General features: G+C 47.7%; 1 protein-coding gene across 1 annotated transcript in view; it reads right to left on the reverse strand.

Moving 5' to 3' along the window:
* Positions 1-20,110, reverse strand: part of defl (Integrator complex subunit 7) — a 136,586-nt gene that overhangs the window by 49,708 nt on the left and 66,768 nt on the right. The window contains exons 9-10 of the mRNA XM_070523139.1: positions 16,271-16,367; positions 1,778-1,923 (exon numbers count right to left, since the gene is read on the reverse strand). Coding sequence (XP_070379240.1) covers positions 1,778-1,923; positions 16,271-16,367 — 243 coding nt within the window. The remainder of the gene's footprint in view (positions 1-1,777; positions 1,924-16,270; positions 16,368-20,110) is intronic.

The raw sequence follows: 20,110 nt of genomic DNA on the forward strand, positions 1-20,110 counted from the left end.
TCTTAAACACTAGTGGATGCCACAGAGGGTGACCAGCTTTGAGAGGGTGCCGCTTGGGCGAGCTCGTCATATGACAGGGGCAGCGGAAATGACGAGGGCAATTGAATAAAGTGTTCATAGTCCACTACTAGTCGGTGCCTTATGGTGCACAGCAGCCTGAGGGCAGTTTGAGGCCTCAGTGAATAGCCATAAGTTTGCCTCGTGTTAGGCCTGCACTCTGCAAAAAAATCAAAGAAAAAAAACTGCAAGCTTTAAAGAGTAAACACACCATAAAATGCTAACTATAACTAGCCTGCCCTTCAGCCTCGCCATCTCTAATATGGTACACCTGGTAGGTCAAGCGCCACCCTCCATTAGGTCTCCAGGGTCCATTATGAAAGTAATGTACATTTCCTGGGAAAAATAGATTTATTGACTGGACCTGTATAAATGGTTAAAATTCTTCAAAATACTCTCCCCCTGCATCAATACACTTGCAAAGACGTGTCAGCCAGGCCTGGAAGGTACCCTGAAAGTCCTCGACGGGAATGTCTCTCAGGAAAGCTGTAACATGCTTTTGGGTGTTTTCCACGGTCTCCCAATGCTTTCCTTTCAGCGCTCTCCTCAGTTGGGGAAACAAAAAAGTTGCACGGAGCCAAGTCGGGACTATAAGTGGAATGGGGCACCACCAGGGTGTTGCTCTGGGCCAGGAAGTTGGTAACGATGAAGGACATGCGGCTGGAGGCATTGTCATGGTAAAGCTTCACCGTGTCTTTGATGTCAGGCCTCAGGTGCGCGACCCGGCGTTTCAATCTCTTGAGCACCTCCAGGTAAAAAGCTGAGTTGACAGTGTCTGCCTGTGGTGCAAACTCAAAATGAACAATCCTCGGGCATTAAAGAAGACAATGAGCATCGTTTTGTTGTGAGACTTGCTCATTCGCGCTTTCTTGGGGCGGGGGATGATATTGTGTGCTGCTCGCTGCTCTGCCTTTTCGATTCTCGGTCGTAGTCAAACAACCAGGATTCGTCTCCGGTTATGACAGAGTTAAGAAACTCTGGCTCATTTTGAATCGAATCCAACAATTCTTGACAGCGCAAAACTCTAAGTCCTTTCTGACCTTCCGTCAACACTTTCGGCACAAGCTTCGTGCAGACCTTGAGCATTTGCAGATCCTCGGCCACTATCCCATGTACCGCAAATGTGGACATGTGTAGGGTGTCAGCAATTTTCTGGATGTTCGATCAACGGGTGGGACGCAATGCACACATGATCCACGTTTTCTACGGTTCTGGCCGTCGTTGGGCATCCAGAACGAAGTTCGTCGGTGACCTCCTCCTGGCCCTCCTTGAACACCTTGTGCCACCTCCCAGACTGTGACCTTGAAATGCAGTCGTCCTTGAAGGCCTCCTGAAGTACCTGGAATGTTTCGGCTGCATTCTTTCCAAGTTTCACGCAAAACTTCTTGGCGTATCGCTGTTCAAGTGAACGCTCCATCACGCCGTGTTATCCACTCCCACTGCTCGGAGTAAACTGGCAATCGGTTGCGTTGGCAGGGCAGAACCCTCACCACATTTCCCGACCAGTTTTACTGCACTGCCATGGATAGTCGCTTCATAATAAAATCATGCGCATTACTTTCATAATGGACCCTGTATGATGTCCAACCGTGCGACCAAACCTGGGCAGCCAATTGAATGCAAACCAACTGCCACTGTGACAGCAGCCCTTCTCTACCACACGTTTCTCACCACAGCAAAACCTAATGATCTGTGAGACTTTAAAGATGCGGAGGCTTACCAGAGCCTTGGGAGGGATCGGTGGCATGGCGCCCCTGTTGGCTGTGCTGAGAAGCTGTCGGATGCGAGGCTCGATGCGGCTCAGCACCCCACACCGACGGCTTCCCAGGGCGCACAGGCCTTCGCACACAGACAACATGGCTGCCCCTGCAAACAATTGGGGATGCAATCAGAGTAGCATAAATACCACAGGCCTGTGGTCTATAGCAGATGGTGGCACAAGTCAGCAAAGTGGGACATGCCAGAAAACCGCGCATTGCTTGCTCGAACTCCTTGGACGCAATAAAACATTCCTGCAAACTGCCCGTGCACTGTGGGAATCTGCGTAAGTGAAGCTTTGACGAGACAGCAAGATGAAACGGCACAACACGATAAGCGTCACCGAGTGGTATTTTTTCGCAGCTTGTGCTGTGTATTTTGACAACAGATGCATCCTGCAATCATTCTTAGCTACAGTGGCACCACTAACTACAACGTCTAAAATAAAAAATTAAATTTTGAGGTTTAACATAAAACAGTACAGTGGATTGTGAGGGACACCGTGGTGAAGGGATACATAATAATTTTGAACCCAAGGCGTTCTCCTTTAAACGCACCTAAATCTAATGACAACTTCAGCTGCTTGTTTCGGACTGCTCTAAGGCACTCTTGCGAGCAGTGTTGTCTTCAACTGGTTGAAAGAGAGCGCGCATCTTGTGCTCGGCTGGTTCTTCCCAATCGTTTTCCTCCAGTACCGAGAGCTCTCATGTGCTCTGAGCCCTGTTGTCAGAGCAGTCGTCGAGATTGAGAGTGTTTCCTGCCACGTCATCAAATCGCTGCATCGCCTTGGTTGGCGACAGTTCACCGTAATCTCAACGAGCGCTTGTACCACTGGCACATCCACTGTTTCTTCTGCCAGTGCCAGGAGCTTTGGCAAGGTGAAATTGTACGTTTTCGGTAATCGCATGGTGTTTCAACTCTGCCATTATTTGCTCCTCCAAGAATAAGGCACACGTTCGGCTTGCATGCTTGTCCTCTGCCTCCGAGTTCGAGGAACAATGTATCTATATCTCTGATTCGGAGGATGGAGAGGAGCAGTCGAAAATACCACAAGTACACCATCACTTTTGCAATCCCCCGCACCAGGATGTGGCTGGGAATCGAACTCATGACCTTGGGCTCGGAAGCACAAAATGCTTTAGTGACTGAGCCACCACACTGGGTGACAATAGCTACTAAACCTTCAGCAGCCACAAAGGAAGCTTCACTACAACCATGGCACCCGAACCAAAGCTAGTTTTGTTTCACTAAATCTGTAGAACTGGCATACAGCAGATATGGTTGCGAATGAATAACAGCACAGGTGCACAGGCTTCATTCTTAGGCGTAAACTTTCTATCTTCGTTATCAGCTAGCTGGATGTACAGGTGAAAGGTCCTCCTGCACAGCCCATAAGGCGAAACAAATGACATACCAAACTCCATGGAGGTAGGCAAAGAAGGTTCCACCAAGGGGACATTAAAGAGAAAAAATTATTTTAGCTTTATCAGTAAATTGAGCTTCTAGAATACCAGCAAAAGGCACTCTTACCACGAGAAGAGGTTGGATAAGACAGAATGCGAGTTCCCACACCATCTCACCGTGATGTCATATATTTTGATGACTTCTTCTCAGGCCTCATTAATTTTTGCTAGTACGGGTGGACTACATAGATAGGGTGTGCGAATATTGAATATCAGCAAATCGGAATATAATGAATTCCTGTGGGGCAGCTTCTGCTTCATCTACGCAAAAGCATGGTTGCGTCGACGCTTCTAGCAATGTGACTCCTGCTCCACCAGTGCAAGAATTTGTCTTGATGAGTGCGCCTGGTGTCTTGTGCTCATCGACAGTGGCCACTGTGCGCTTGAAGCACCATGCACTTGAAAACACGTTTCCAGACATGCGAGGTGAAAGAGGTGGCGGATAAAAAACAAGCTGCTGTGCAACGAGGACTTGGCGCTATGTCAGCGACAGAGCGAAAATTTCAAGCGATGGAGTGAGATCCTGAAGCTGCCCCCTCTACAAGTGAAGGCAAAAAATTTCTTCTTGTGCAAATGCTAGGCAACCTGCTATCCGGGACCCCGTGCCAGCAGTGCTTCGTGACTGGGACGAAGGTTCAAGGAGGTACCCAACTTGAACTTGCAACAAAGCTTGAGCTGCTATGTTGACATTGTGGAGTAGTTGCAAGCTCGTGGAGTTCTGCTCGTCAGGATGACTCAATGGCCCTTGACGTGAATATAAGAGCCATTGTGACAACAAAACAGATAGGGAAGGGACAAACGGCCCTCAATGACTTTTGGGCAGCGATGAGTGTGTCCCATCGTGGCCTGCATCATAATACTCTTTAGAAGCACTTGAAGAAATTCAGGGAACCGCAGACACAGTGCATAGACAAGTTCTATCCAGAATCAGCTTCTGCTGTGAAAACCACCTACAAGGAAATGGATCCATATTTCAGCAGGGATATCACAGTAGACTTTGATGGAACATGGCACAAGCGTGGCCGCATGTCCCATATTGCAGTTGGTGCAATAATTGAATATCATACGGGCCCCATCTTGGATGCCATTGTTTTATCGAACCAGTGCCTTAGTTGCCAAGTGGGACCAAAGCCTGAAGACCCAGGCTACGCAAGCTGGCAGGAGAATCATGTGCGCCCAAAAAACACTGACTCTAAGCCTGGGAGGATGGAGGTTGAGGCAGCTGTCATCCTTTTCTCACGTTCGGTGCCAAAGCACAACCTCCGTTACATAACGCTCGTGTCTGAAGGAGATAGTGCCACCTTCTCTGCCCTTGTGCAAGAAAATGTTTATGGACTAGTCCCCATTTCGGAAGAGAAGTGCCTGAACCACGTCCAGAAGAGCATGGGAACAGCACTGCGTGACCTTGGGCAGAAAAGTGACAAGGCTCTGGGAGGGAAGAGCAGGCTGATAAAGGCCCTCATCGACAAGTTGACCGGCTATTATGTCTGGGCCCTACAGAACAATTCCAACGATGTGGCTGCAATGCAGCATGCAGTGATGGCATCGTACCACCACGTGACACTGACGGACGAGGACTCTCACCACGACTTGTGCCCTGAGGGTGCAGACTCGTGGTGTCGTCTTAACACCAGCAAGAGTGATCGTGTGCCACCTCCGAAGCATCGGTACAATCTTCCAGGCTATGTTGCAGGAGCACTGCTACCTGTTTATGAGCGCCTCTCACAGGCTTCTCTTCTGCAACGCTGCCTGGGAGCAAAGACGCAGAATGCATCAGAATCATGTCACTCCATGCTGTGGAGACAGCACTGCATGAGGCACCTTTAAGATATAATGCTGGCTGCCACAGGGCCACCCAAGAGCTATGTTCATCAGTGGGGTTGACACCTGGCCATTCCATGGGCAGCCGAGAAAGATCCTCTGCGCTTGAAAAAGGCCAAAAAGCGATTGCAAGAGAAGGTGGACAGGCGGAAAAAAAAAGAGGGTGCCTAAGGAGACCTCCAGTTATGCTGCAGGGTCACTTTAGACCAATATGTGTGCCCAAAACTTTCAAAGCTCATTTTCTCAAAATGACTTATTTTGGCTGGTGAGGCTGCTTGTTCCAGCCATATCTCTGTAAACACTCATCAGATTTCCAGAAGTTTTTTTATTGTGTATCTGAATAAATTTCTGAGGGCAAGACAAGCACATTTTTTATATATATATTGTGTCTGTGATTTGCAATATATAGTCAAAATTTGATTTATAAAATCTTAATCACCAACACTAAATTCGGTGGTCTGCTAAAATTTTTGAGCAAGGAAATTTTAAAAAAGGGCTCTGTCTTGCCCTGAGGTATCCATGTGGGAATCATCATAGTGAATTTGACAGTTGCAGCACCTTTTGAATATTCTCCAGACCTGGAATGAGAAAACCATGTGCGCCATTCTGATTTATTGGTGTAACTTGAGAACCAGTGAACGTAACTGAATAAAATTTTGTAGTTCTACTAATGCTTTTGCTACGAGTCTATCCTGGAAATTTCATTAAGATATCTCAATAAACAAGAAAGTTGGTATCTGAGGGTAGCCTCCCTCATTAAGCCGTTCTACCAGCGCTAACGAACTTCGGGATTTTGCACAGCTGAACTTTAGACTTTCTTTGGACTGTGTTACTTTGCACTTAGCTTCTTTGTTGTTTTGTTACTTTTGTTTAATAAGTGTCTTTTTTGTTTTTCGTTCTCCTGTTATGTTTGTAGCATCTGGATGGTGCTTTTTGAGAGGAGGGCATTGACACATGTACTTACCTTTTTCGGGTGACCGCTTTTCACAGCCTAACCAAAGTTATTGCACAGCGCAGGATGCACCTGCATGTATGGGAAATTTCTCTAATGTTATCGATGGTTCTATCCGCTGTCTGTTGTCACCGAACCTTGCGTAATCTCATTTCACATATGCGTTACGCAAATGGTATAGAACTTTCTGGAAGACACGTGAGCACCAGTGACTACTCTGGAACATTCGATGATTGATGTATAAAAGCAGATGCACTTGACTGGCAGATGAGGGATTTTGCCGATCGCCGACTGTGTTCGCCACTATCGTTGTTCTTTGAGTGTAGCCTGTTTTTGAGGGCACAGGTTCGCTAAATAAATTGCTAGTTTCATCAATCACAGTTTTGCTGCCTCCTTCACTGTCACTATTACGTGACAATATAGCAAATTATGCGTAACTTAGGTACATAGAAAACCAAGATATACAGTTAAACCTTGATACAATGAACTTTAATATATTAAACGAAATTCTCTATATGTAACGAAGCGTGTTTGTTTGCAACTTCAATATAACGAAATTTCACTGTAGCCACAAAGGAATGCCGAGACAATAAATTGAAACTTCCATGAATGTAGATGCTCAAATGATTCAATTACAAGTGGTTGCTTGCAAACGCACCTCTCAAATCAAGCGCCCTGTGACGAGAGCGACTGCCGAAGTGGAGCCACATCATGTTCCATATAAAGTCCAAGTGCAATAAGATCCCATCACACCCTGCGCACTGTGTGCTTTAGGTGCGAGTGAAAGTGTGCGAGGGTGAGGCAGGAAGATGATGGCTTCGCGAGTGCAGCCTTCCCACGTGAGCAAAGGAAAAGAGGAGGGGGTGAGCAAGCTCGCAGTAATCGATAAAATGTCCGTGAGGGTGCGGGGAAGTAGGAGCTAAGTTGGCGCACATATCCATTTCTGGCAGCATGTCTCGGCCAAGGTTGTGCATGGTTGTAAGCACAGCTCAGCGCGCATGCAGCCGTGCTGATCAAGACGGCACAGCATCCTGTAAGCTGTCTTCCCGCACGTTTAGTGTTGAAGCTTGCATAATCTCAAGTTCTGGTGACCCATTGAGTGAGAGGCAGATGAAGCACTTGCTCCCTGCTGCAGGCGACGCTATGAGCCGCAGAGGTGCAGTGCGAGCAAAAGCCACAGTGGCTGGCTTCGCTTAATTCGTACTGCCTATGTGAAAATATCGTCAATGTGGCATGAAACCGTATCATTCGTCGCCAACTCCCAAATTCATCAAAATGAATTGTTTTCTCATTCAATTTGCTTTTTTCGATTACCCGATAATTTGACAAATTCTGCGGCTTCTTTCCTTGCAAAATAAAATTGGTCGACAACTGTACTTATTTGCATTAAAAGGTCAAATTTCAATACAATGGAATTTCGATATAACAAAGTGAATTGCCAGTTTTACCGACTTCATTATATCGAGGTTTAGCTGTATGTACGGTCTTGTTAAAGGGAATTCCAAATAAGTATGTCAGCACTGGTTACATATCAGATGAAGGTCTCGAAAATATTCCTTTATCAATATAATTTCTGTTGGAAAGAATTAACTGCTTTTTTCCCTTCAAAACTAATAAATAGTGATGTTCGGTTATAATGACGTTCCGAGTTTAATAGTGGACCTCTGTTTTCCGGCAGTCTTTAATTCAATGCATAGAAAGTATTGCTTTCCACTTCCACGATACAAAAGAACTTTTCCATCTTTGTAATGAAATATTGTAAGGCCAATCTGCGCGAAAGAAGAAAGCGGAGGCCATGCATTACGTAACTTGATCACCACACTTTGCAAAGCCATCATTGGTGCTGTGCGAGTCGGCCATGGTAGGCATCAACAGTAAAAACTATCCATTTCTTCATTTGCAGGTTTGGCATTATTTGCATCCAGCCAAAGATTCTTAAATTGGGAGGATCATGGCAAGTTTTTGAGACACTCCTCACCACCTTCCTCGTCCACTCGCTGTCCATGTGCATTGATGAGTGCAGCTGGGTGATCAGCGCACTAGTCACACAACACTTTTGTGCCCGCTGTGTAAATCTAAAGCTAGTGTTGTAAGGGGTTGCTGCAAGCTACAAGAATAGACTGATGTGTGTCTACAAAGGGCATCAAGAATGAGAGGCCTCCATACAGCATGTTGCAAAGATGGTGCCCATCAGTGAACAGCTTTGTTGCCATCTCGTTCACTCACTTTCGTTTGCAAGACAGTTTGTTGGCTTTCCAAGTGTCGCGCAGCTGGTGTGAATAAATCTGCGCCGACTCGGCACCAAAAAGTAACTTTAGTCACTGATGCTCGACGAAGCAATGCCAATTAGGCCTAATGGCCTAGGCAGTGTGGCTGCGACGAAAATTTACCTCTAACTTATGTGATAGCTGCCCGTAATCTATCGCAGAATGCTTACCACTATGTTTCTATGGGCAGTTCTTCAGTGATCAATCCTGAGACTGAACGCACTGACTGCTGTGGAAGTGGCACTAATTTCATCACTGCATATCAAACCGGATCTACGTGTCCTCTGATGTCTAATAAGCACGATCTTCGCAGATGCTTTCACACTTTCCTAGATACCCGATGCTTCTGCAGCCATTTCCTGTGTCTGTGTTGCATTATATTTTCGATTGGTCCTGTTGACACGGACAAATCTTGTGCTGACAGAGGCAGCGCTGGCCAATGCGACCATTCTGAGAATTTCGGCATTCAGGTGCTTCGTATGTGATGCCCCGAGCTGACGTTGGGGAGTGCACAATGCAGAGGCGCTCATACAGATGCAGCTCGGGACCACGTCAGCCATATCAGCTGCAGCAGACCATCCTTGGCACACTTGACACTTCTCTTTGTGCCCCAAAAAAGCTTGTGTTGAAAATCTTTTGCTTGCATGGTACCAAGCCTGAGGGGCTGCATGGCCCAGGCAACATGCGACACTAGGCAAGTCTCTGCAGTGAATATAATGAATATTTAAAAAATCGAGTAGTACCGTATTTACTCGCATAATGATCGCACTCGCGTAATGATCGCACCCCTAAATTTTGTCGTCAAAATTCGATTTTTTTTATTTCCCGCGTAATGATCGCGCCCCGAACTTGTCGCAGCGATATGTCGTGTGCTAAGTCTGGCGAATAATGATCGTGCTTACCACCTGTAAGACAAGCCAAGCGGCCTGCACGCACTAAACATTCTTAAGTAGATGCCTCATTTCATTACTTTCATCACTTTCCGCACTTCTATGACAAAATGAGGTACAACCAAACTTGCCTTTATTATGGGTTGGCTTTATAATGGCTGATGTCAACAAAAACAATAAAGGCCCATTTCGATTCTTTTCATCTGCTTTTGCACTCGTGAGCACGCAACAAATCGCGCGCGGCAATGATATTAGCCACGTTTACTCTGATACGTTAAAAGTGTACCCTATTCATACGCCGACGCTTGTAACACAGCTAAGATATTCGCCCGCCCTTAGCGGAAACGTGCCGTATTAGCATAGTAGTGAAGACAGATGCCGCAGTTTCCGCAGCATGCCCGTCATGTGTTTATATGTCACTGGCTGCTAAGCGCGCCCACCTGTTTCTGTCCCCTCAAAATGGACATGGCTACGTTATTGCCGCAAACTTGCCGATATTAACGATGTTATTCATCACTGATACGGAAGAAAGTGTTTCAATGCACGTAATGTACTCACGAGAAGAAAAAAACATCGCGTTCGGCGCGTTCGGCTTGCTCCGCCAGCCGCCATTTTTGTTTTGGTGTCCCGCACCCGCAATCTCACATCTCGCAGCAAACGCGGTACGAAAAAAAAAAAAAAAAATTTTTTTTTTCGCGGGAAATTTAACCCGCGTAATGATCGCACCCCTGAATTTGCGTCAATTTTTCTGACAAAAAAAGTGCGATCATTATGCGAGTAAATACGGTAGATGCTCGTTTTGTGAATTGAATTGTTCAAACGTTCTCTATTCGATTAGATTTGGTGATATTCCAGTATTCGCACACCCTTAGTATTTTCTGGTCTGGATAAGCTTTCAAAGATTTGCAATGTGGAGCAAAAAAGTGTAATAGCGCCAACAGGCGTCGTTCAGTGTTTGTTATCAGAAGCGGATAAGCGACTGCCAGCGTGTATAAGAAGCATGCGCTGTTCCGAATAAAGCATTCTCTGTTCCGGAGCCCGTTGGTCTTCTTGCTCGTCACGCTGCGCACCTGGGCGCGTGTCCGTCCGCACGTAGTACACAACACATGGCGATGAGGATGGGATCGACGCAAGTGGCTTCCCGGGACCGTGGCAGATGCTGACAACAAGCGCGGCAGGCAACCAGGCCAGGGCAGTGGAACCTTGAGGAAACGGCAACATGTCAAAGGTGGAAAGAATCGATTGCTTTGACGAGAAGGCCGAAAGTTTTGACTCGTACGTGGAACGGTTCGAGTTGTATGTGGAGGCAAATGAGGCAGCCGACAGCAAGAAATTAGCCGTATTCTTGGCGGTTGTAGGACCGAAATCATACGAAATACTGAAAAACCTGCTCGTACCCGATGCGCCGTCCAGTAAAACGTACGATGAAGCTAAAGCGGTTCTGAAGAACCATTACAGCCCCTGGAAAGTCATCGTAGTGGAACGGTGCAGTTTCAACCACCGCATACAGTTTGAACAAGAAAGCGTGACAGACTTCATACTCCAGCTGAAGAATTTAGCTGGAAGTTGCGCATTCGGTGACTTTCTTGAGCAAGCCTAGAGGAACACGCTCGTAGCGGAGCTGCGATGCGCGGACACCCAGCGGGAGCTGTTTGCGGCTGACGCCGGGGTTTTGACCTGTGAAGGGGCTTGCAAAATTGCTCTGAACCATGAAATGGCATCGAAGCAGTCGCAACAAATTAAGTCTGAGGAAGCAGCTCGTCAGACGGACCTGACAGCAGAAAGCAGGCAAATAGGCAAGCTCTCAGGCCAACAACGCTCCGTCAGAGAGAACCGCAGGTGAGGAGTCACGACAGAACCAATAGAATGTTTCCGATGTGGAAAAAAACACTCGGAAAGAACATGTCGATACCGCAGGTACAAGTGCCACAACTGTGGCATGCAAGATCACCTTAGGACAATGTGCAGGCGGGGAACCGAACCACGCAAAGAATTCAATTGGGTGGACGACTCCACGGAAGAATCAGATAATGATTTGCAGATCTGTAGTATCACCAGCAACAAGTCCGCGTATTATGCTACCGTGGATGTAGAGGGCCACAACGAGACCATGCAAATAGACACGGGTGCCTCAGTGACGGTGATGCCAAAGGCAATCTATCAGCAGAACTGGGCGCACCTGCCCTTGAAGGCGGTGGCTGATCCGTTAAGAATGTACACGGGCGAGCTTGTCCCAGTTCTTGGTTCGGTCGACGCGCAAGTAAAATACAACAAGCAGACTTGCGTCCTTCCCCTGATAATAGTCGATGATGCAGGAAAGCAGTGGTCATGCCTATTGGAAAGAAACTGGCTGAGTCGACTAAAGGTAAATTGGAACGAAGTCACTGCCATAAGGTCAGTAGACATTGTCACTGAGCTGAAACAGAAATTTGTGCCTGTTTTTTCGAAGCAGTTAGGACCAATTTCCGGGTTCAAAGCACAAATACTAATAAAAGCGGACAGCAAACCCGTATTCTGCAGAGCACGTAAGGTACCTTTCGCTCTTGTTGAACCAGTGGGAAATAAGCTGCATACTTGGGAGGAAGCCGGTGTCGTGAAGCGGGTAACACGGAGCGATTGGGCAACACCCTTCGTCGCTGTACCAAAGGACGGAGGGGCAGACATCCGGTTGTGTAGCGACTATAACCTCACTGTGAACCCCGTGCTGAAAACAGAGCATTACCTGCTTCTGCTACCAGAAGACTTGTTCGCAGCTTTAGAGGGCTTGAGTGTTTTTTGCGTTTTGGATCTAGCCTCTGCATACCAGCAAGTAGAGCTATGTGAAGACTCCAAGTCACTCTTGACGATAAACATGCATAAAGGGCTCTTCCAGTACCAGCGTCTGCCCTTTGGCATTGCAAGCACTCCGGCAGTATTCCAGTCGCTTATGGACAGAATTCTCAGTGGTATTCCTCACGTAGGATGCTACATTGATGATGTAATCGTTGGGGGTACCACCACGTCGGACTGTCGTGAGCGGCTAGAACAAGTACTCCAGCGGTTTCAGGCCCACAATGTAACTCTTCAAGAGGAAAAATGCAAGTTTTTTCAAAAGGAAGTTCGGTACCTGGGCCACCGGATATCTGCAGCCGGAATGCAGCCTATGGGATCAAAAGTTAAAGCAATTACGGCTGCGCCAGAACCCTCAAATGCAACAGAATTAAAATCATTCTTGGGCATGGTGACCTTTTATTCCAAGTTCCTGTCGAACTTGGCGACCGTGGCAGCATTGCTGTATGATCTTTTAAAGAAAGGCCTGCGGTGGCACTGGTACAAAGAATGCGCTGCTGCTTTCCACAAAAAAAAAAAGAAGCTGCTCATGTCGAGCCCAGTACTCTGCTACTATAACCCAAAGCGACCGCTTGTACTCAGTTGCGATGCATCCCAGTACGGACTGGGCGCAGTGATTTCGCATGTGCAACCAAACGGGGATGAAAGGCCCATTGCGTTTGCCTCTCAAACATTATCACCAGTGGAACGCACGTACTCGCAAATTGAATGAGAAGCGTTGGCCATAATATATGGGTTGAAAAAGTTTCATCGATATGTGTACGGCCGTCGTTTTACGCTTTTCATGGACCACCAGCCATTACTCGGCATTCTAGGTGCCTGCAAACAGATACCAACTTTGGCCGCTGCACACATGCAACGATGGGCGCTTGTCTTGGCGGGATATCGTTACGAGCTTAGGTATCGGAAAGGGTCCCAAATGGAAGTGCCTGATGCGTTATCGAGATTGCCATTTCCAAGTCAAGCAAAGGATGAAAAGGCCGACTGTGTGGCAGTTTTTGAAACGACGCCGCTGTCAGCCAGAGATGTCGCCAGGGCTACCAGACAGGACAAAGTGCTGTGCAAGGTTACTGAACTTACGCGTAGTGGATGGCCACTGCAAGTAGAAGCCGAGCTACGACCATACCACACCAGACGAATGGAACTATCGCTAGAGCAAGGATGCGTGACATGGGGTAGCAGGGTCGTTCCGCCCAAACTTCAAGAATATGTGTTGGCATTACTGCATGCTGAGCACCCTGGAATAGTCTGAATGAAGATGTTAGCTCGCAGCCTAGTGCGGTGGCCTGGGCTTGACGCAGCCGTCGAAACCGTCGTGAAAAGTTGCAAAATCTGCCAAGCAACGCAGAGTAGTGCTCCCTACGCCCCTTTGGAACCCTGGCCATTTCCCGCTCGCTGCTGGCAAAGAGTACACGTTGATTTTTTTGAGTGCGAAGGCGCTTCATTCTTGCTGTGTGTTGACTCTTATTCGAAGTGGATTGATGTCTTTCAGATGAAGTCGACAGCGGCCTTGAACACCACTGAACGGCTTCGTACCCTCTTTGCTGCATATGAGTTGCCGGAACAGCTAGTGTCAGATAGCCCCCAGTTTACGGCACGAGAGTTCAATGATTTTCTTGAGTCATGGGGAGTGCGTCACACGTACAGCCCACCTTATCACCTGCAGTCTAATGGAGCGGCTGAGAGGTGTGTGCAAACAGTATAGAAAACCTTGCGTAAGCAACTACTCCATGATAGTTCTTTCGGCAGCCACAGGGCACTACGAGAACGCCTAGACCATTTTTCGCTTGCCTATCGGACAACTCCATGCGCAGTAACGGGCCGCTCACTAGCCGAACTGTTTCTAAAAAGGGCACTGCGTACAAAGCTGTCGCTGCTAAAGCCATCATTTCAAGAAGACATGCTAAAGGGGCAACAAAAGTGCAAGGCTCAACGCGACCGAGGTCGCTCTCCATGGCGCTTCTTCATGGAAGGGGACCGCGTCTACGTTAAAACGGTCAGAGGGGAGAAAACAGCGTGGACTGAAGGCTGAATAATGAAGATCATTAGCCCTGTCACGTACTTGGTGGACACGATGAGCAAAGTGCATTTCGTTCACGTTGGTCATCTGCGCCTGGCCAGTTATTCCCAGCACGCAGATACATCTACCCCATGCCAGCCATCCCAGCCAGCCATTCCAAACACCTGCCGTACGCGGGCCCCCAGACAGTTCCGGCGGGTGTGCCCAGGAGCACGACAAGTGTGCACGAGCGGGACCAGCCCATGCAGGGAAACCGTCAGCCAATGGGTCAACGACAGCATCTTCAAATAAATCCTGAGGATGAGGCAACCGTTCAGCCCACAACCCCCCCATCAGTGCGGCCCCTATGCCAGGCACCCGTCCAGCCCACGTCAACCGAGCCCCCTGCCGTGCCACGTAGAAGTTCACGACAGCGGCACCAACCTGTTCGTTACGAGTCGGAGGACTTTCGCAAGGGAACTTAATTTGTGGAGGAAGGAATGTGATAGCGCCGACAGGCGTCGTTCAGTGTTTGTTATCAGAAGCGGATAAGCAACCGCCAGCATGTATAAGAAGCACGCGCTGTTCCGAATAAAGCATTCTCTGTTCCGAAGCCTGTTGGTCTTCTTGCTCGTCACGCTGCGCGCCTGGGCGCATCCCCGTCCGCGTGTAGTACACAAAAGGTTGAAATGCTAAGGAAGTGATAGGTGTGAAACCAGATACGCACACCAGCGTGTCCCATACAAAGTCCATGTGGTCTATCCACCACTTGCCACTGAATTGTAGAAAAACGCACATTGTCCAAAATAATCTATGCGTAAGTGAGATGCTGGGGGGGCACGAGCAGTTGCTAGGAACTGTGTCCCACTTGCATTTAGCTGAGCCCTGCCAAGGATGTCGTTGCTGACTGGTGTTTGAAGACAGAAATTCTTTCCAAGAGAAAAAATTTTGAAATCGTCGAGGCATTTTCCATCAGAAGAATCGAGGACAAGTGTGTTAGCCAGCCATCGCTATCACTAACCACCAGAGGATTTGCACGCCTTTTAACCACCTGTTGCGCAAATGATGAGCCATCGCAGTGTTCGTTACTTCATATGCTCCGGTTAAAAATTGACAAAGTGGTCTACATATGTGGAGCTGCCGGGCAGTAATATATCCTGCGATGCTTAGTTTCAATAAATCAGTTGCGAGTCTTTGCTCATCCTTGTTCTTACACTTGTCCCGCATGTCATATGTAAGAGGCATGCAGCACAAAAAAAAAAGGAAGACGAAGATGTGCACGGATCGGTCCAAACGGCACGAGCCCTCAAGGTGCGTGACCCGAGCTGTGATCAGGAGAGAAGCGGCACCGAGCTGGCAATATCGACGTGGCTCTGGACCAAGAAGGTTGTAGCATCAACATCGCACTGGCGACGCGAGCCATGGATGTTCGGTCAAGTCCGTGACGCTGGCGGTCCAGGGTGTGGCCGTCGACCTCAGCGACGTTCGAGCGAGGCTCCTTGGACCTGTTGCAGCCTCTTACGGCAGTGCCGGGCACTCCAGGAAGCATCCCCCTTCAGAGGCAGACCAGCACGTACGATAGTCCCCGGGGCGTCTTGTTGGCACATGAAGTAGCGGCGGAACCAAGAGTTAAGCCTAACCGGTGAGGTCGGGGTGCCACGTCACCAATGGAGACGGATGAGTTCAGCTGCCAACACCAAGGCCGCCACTTTTACGGCATCAGCGAGAACACCGACTATTATGAAGATCTGACATGCATAGGACACAAAGGATACGTGCGACGACAAAAGTCTGTAAGAATGCTCCTTTCCGTTAGTGCGCAGCCATAGGCTAGGGTTGCTTGACTTTCGCGTATAAAGCGCGAAGGACTGATGTGGCTGACAATAAGGACATGTTTAGTCACTGTTAAGTAGGTGGCACAGGTGCTGGTATCTCTGCATGGTGTTGCAGTTTACACGAGTTTTATTTTGAGTTTGGGGTAATTAAAATCTGTTTGCTGTGCTGCTCTAACTCTCCCAACTCCATCTCTCGTGGCATCCGCATGGCCCCGAAATCTGTGACACACGACACCGCATTTAACAATGCAGGTTTAAAGAAGGCAACTACAACAACTTGCCTAGCCTTCAATACTTGAGTTCTGGAAACACCAGAGTGACTACGTGCATGTGGAAAGTTGTGTTCGGAGAACGTAATATAAATTGACAACAAATTCCGTGATGTGAGCCAAGACTGACCTGACCAGAAAGAGAGGAAGGAGCCCAGCACGTCCACAAACTGGCTGCAGAGGTCTGGGTCTGCATCGCACAGTAGCACGATGCACCGGAGGCAACCCTGCACAAGGAAGGCACCATTAGGGTGACACAGTTCAACACCGTATCTACCAGACTACAATGATCACTGTAAAGAGTAACCTTCGTTTGTGTACTGTAATCAAACTTCCACATAATTGGAAACATTGATTAACCTCTTTCTTTGAAAAAAAGAAAAAGAAGTGGGTTCGCGGCGCATGATTCAACAGATGCATTCAATGCATTCAAAAGCAGCAGTATGTAATTCAACCATTTGACGAGCTGTGTCTGCGGCAGTTTCCATTTATTGCCTGATATTCCTTCATGGCAGGAGTGAAATTTAATTACACTGAAGTAGTGTATAAACGCACTTCATTATATTGAGATCCAAGTACAAGGTGTTCTGAAAGTTAGATACTTCACCACATGGAGAATTTTGTTATATTGAAATTTGTTATGTGGAGGTTCAACTGTATACATTCGGAACATGGTGTCAACACCATGCGTGTGGTTAAAGTGCCTGTATAATTGTCATCGCAATGAAAGACTTTGCAAAACAGTTAACCATAAAACGCTTGTTTTCATTTTGTCAGTTTGCTCATTCATCACCACAGACAAAAATTCGTCAGAACCCATATTGCGATGGCTGCCAACGGTAACGCAGTTAGCACTGAAGTAATCTAGCGACATAATGTCTTGCCACCATCAAAACACCTTAAGTATGAGGCGTGTACTGCAGCGGGACTCCTCTCTCAGGCTTCCCATCTGCGCCATCAAGCGCTGCCGCCACAAAGCCTGTGCGAGGCCTCCGAAATGCACGGCGCACTGGTGCATGCACCCAGAAAAGCATCATGCAGCAGCCGAGTTCCTCTGGTGCATTTTTATGTGTTCACATTCTGAGAGTAGTTCACAGACTTGTCAGGGGCTATGTATGTACTAATGTGTCTATGTATGTTTCTATCTAACCGTTCTTATGGATACCTGGGTCACTAGATAGTCAGTGCTCGAATGGGTAGTGCATCGAGCTACTGTGCTCAGGGAACACGGTTCGAAACCAACCTTTGCACCAACTGGGATAGCTGAGTATGTGGCAGTGTGAACATGCGTGCTGCTCTTCAACGAACCTCTTTCGTGCCAGCATGGGTCACTCTAGAGGCAAAACTCGTTAGGTACCACTGTTCGAAGGAACTCTATGACGCCGACTTGCAGCGCTGCATATGTGCCACTCATTCTGTGCTGTACTAAAAGGAACCTCTTTGATGCCAACTTGGGTCACTGGGAATGTGCCACTCTACAATGAAGAAGAGATCTCTTAAGGGGGCCCTGGACCACTTTTCACCGAAGAGGAGAAATGCACTTGCAGTTAAAAATTGTGATTATGAAATACTTCGCCACAAAAAGTACTTCAATGGGTTCAGCATAAGCGGAGTTATTGACAATCAAATGCCTTCTTCAATGCCTTGCACTGCGAAGGCTACGACGGAGCAGTGCATGCCCACAACGCGCGCAGTTCAAATTTGCTTTTGGATGCTAACATTGACGCCATCACTTCCTATTTTGGAGCGTATGAGGCACCAAATGTAAGCCAAATGCGGCTGTCCTCAGCAAGCCACAGGGCGCTTAAACAATGGACACATGGCAGCTCACCATGGTGGCCGTGGTATCTACGCTGCGTAGATCACAGCTGCATGCAAGTGTAGTGCGTACAAACAGCATTTACTTTGTGCACAACAGGGCTTGAGTGCATGCTCACATGGAGATGCTAAAGTCTGACCACGTTACGTGGTGCGGACTGGCTTTGTCCTTCACCAGCTTCACCGATGGATAGTAGCCACAACCAACTGGCACAACTTTGAAAGTGAGCTTGCACTGGCAAGCGTGCATGTGGTCTAATATTAAATTTCGCATTGTTTGAGGCTAGTTGGGCGTTCAAAACTAGTCGAAATTAGCGAGACCCACCAGCTACGACACCGATGCAAGGTGGCCAAAATATAATTTCTACACAGGCAGCCATGGCCGAGCGCATGTGAGCACACGATAGTCGGCTTCTTCTGGAAGTACATAATTATTATCGATATTCAAAAGCACATTTTCTCTTACTTCAGCCTGTTTACTGAACATTGTCATTAAATGTACACAGCAACACTAGGAAGAAGCACACTGATCCAAACACCCTTATTAATGACAGCAGCAGATGGGAATCAGCTTTAGTACCAAATCAAGCATCCAGAACGCTAGCAGGCTTCTGTTTAAAAGAGAGCATTTAGAGAAAGGCGACTTCGTACTCCGCTTGCGAGCTCTACGTGTCGTGTATAACAGCAAAACTTAGCTGAGATGTTCACAACAACGTATGATTTTTCACCAAGCCCGAGGGGTGGTTCAGGCTTTTTTTATGTTTCTCCCCTGCTCAGCAGTATCAAACCAAAGCCCCAAGAGTTCCCCAAGGACAGCAACCCGGCACATTAGCAGGCTGCGCCATAAATTCACTGGGAATATGTCACTTTCAATGAACGCATTTCATGCCAAGACCTTAGCGAGGTTCGCCACGAATGTACTGGTTATGCGATGATCACCAATGAACCTCTCACCAACTCGGGTCGTTCAGTATGTGCCATTCAATGTGCGCAAGAGAGGGAACAATTCTCAGCGTTTGCACGCACCACCGTGTCACGCTTCTCGCCTCAGAGGCCACACACAAACTTTTTGGCAGTGCTACCAGATGGTGCAGCGTGTCCGGAAATAAACACCAGACAGTGGCCCAGTTGACACATGAAGCGTTTCTCTGCATACGCACGCACCGGCGCACAGTGCATTTTGGAAGCAACATGCAGGCTTCGCAGTGGCGATGCTAAATGTCATTGAGCATTTTTAGAGATGTGCGAAAGGGGAATCCCGCTACGGTACGTGCCTAGTACCTAACTCAGTTCAACTATGACAACACACTGTGTCCCTTTATTGATCCAATGCTAAATGCCTTACTACCGACAGCCATCATCAGATGGCTTATGGCGAATTTTTTTTTCTTTTAAGGACAACATAAGGCAGCAGTTTATGCACATGCACATTCTTGGGTGTGTCAAGCCAAACCAGGGTTTCATCAGCATTACCAATCTGAGTGGGTACTCATGCTCTCTGTGCTTCTTGATAAAGAATTCCTGAAATGAGATCAGCTTTTCTATGTACTCCTCGGGCAGACTTTGAACACATCGTTGTGTGACGGCGGAGAGACAGGCTCTCTCAATCTGTCTTTACACAGTAGCCGGAATCTCCTTGCTTCCTGCTATGTCGGGTGCTTTCATGCACAGTATCTTTGAAGAACTGCATAGGCATTGTTCCGTGTCTACGTCGTGTACTCGAGAAGAGCGTCTTCTATCTCCGGGAACATGATCTGAAAGCGCACCTTCATAGATTTGTTTTTTCAAATCTTCGCGAGAACACCGCCATACACATTTTTCATCAAGTGCGAACTTTCCACCAGCCTTTGTTTTTTGATCTTCTTCGGCAAACTCAACCACTTTTAGTCTGAAGTGAGTGCTATGGCTCAGGTATTTCCCCATCCGGAAGCGATGATAGCTGCAAACTTGTAAACACACGAGTACAGGAGCACTCATGTTTGCGGGAATGAATGCGACACCAGTTTTCCCCTTCTGCACTCAATTTTGTTGCTTTTATTTCTGCATAGAAACATACAGGGCTGCAACTATCTGAATCTCCGATCGGTATCTCGTGTTCACGGCGATACCAAGATGGCGATGCTGCATTAAAGGAAAGCCGCGTTGGTTCCTC

This window comes from Dermacentor albipictus, chromosome 8 (assembly GCF_038994185.2).
Source record: "Dermacentor albipictus isolate Rhodes 1998 colony chromosome 8, USDA_Dalb.pri_finalv2, whole genome shotgun sequence".
NCBI lineage: Eukaryota > Metazoa > Arthropoda > Arachnida > Ixodida > Ixodidae > Dermacentor > Dermacentor albipictus.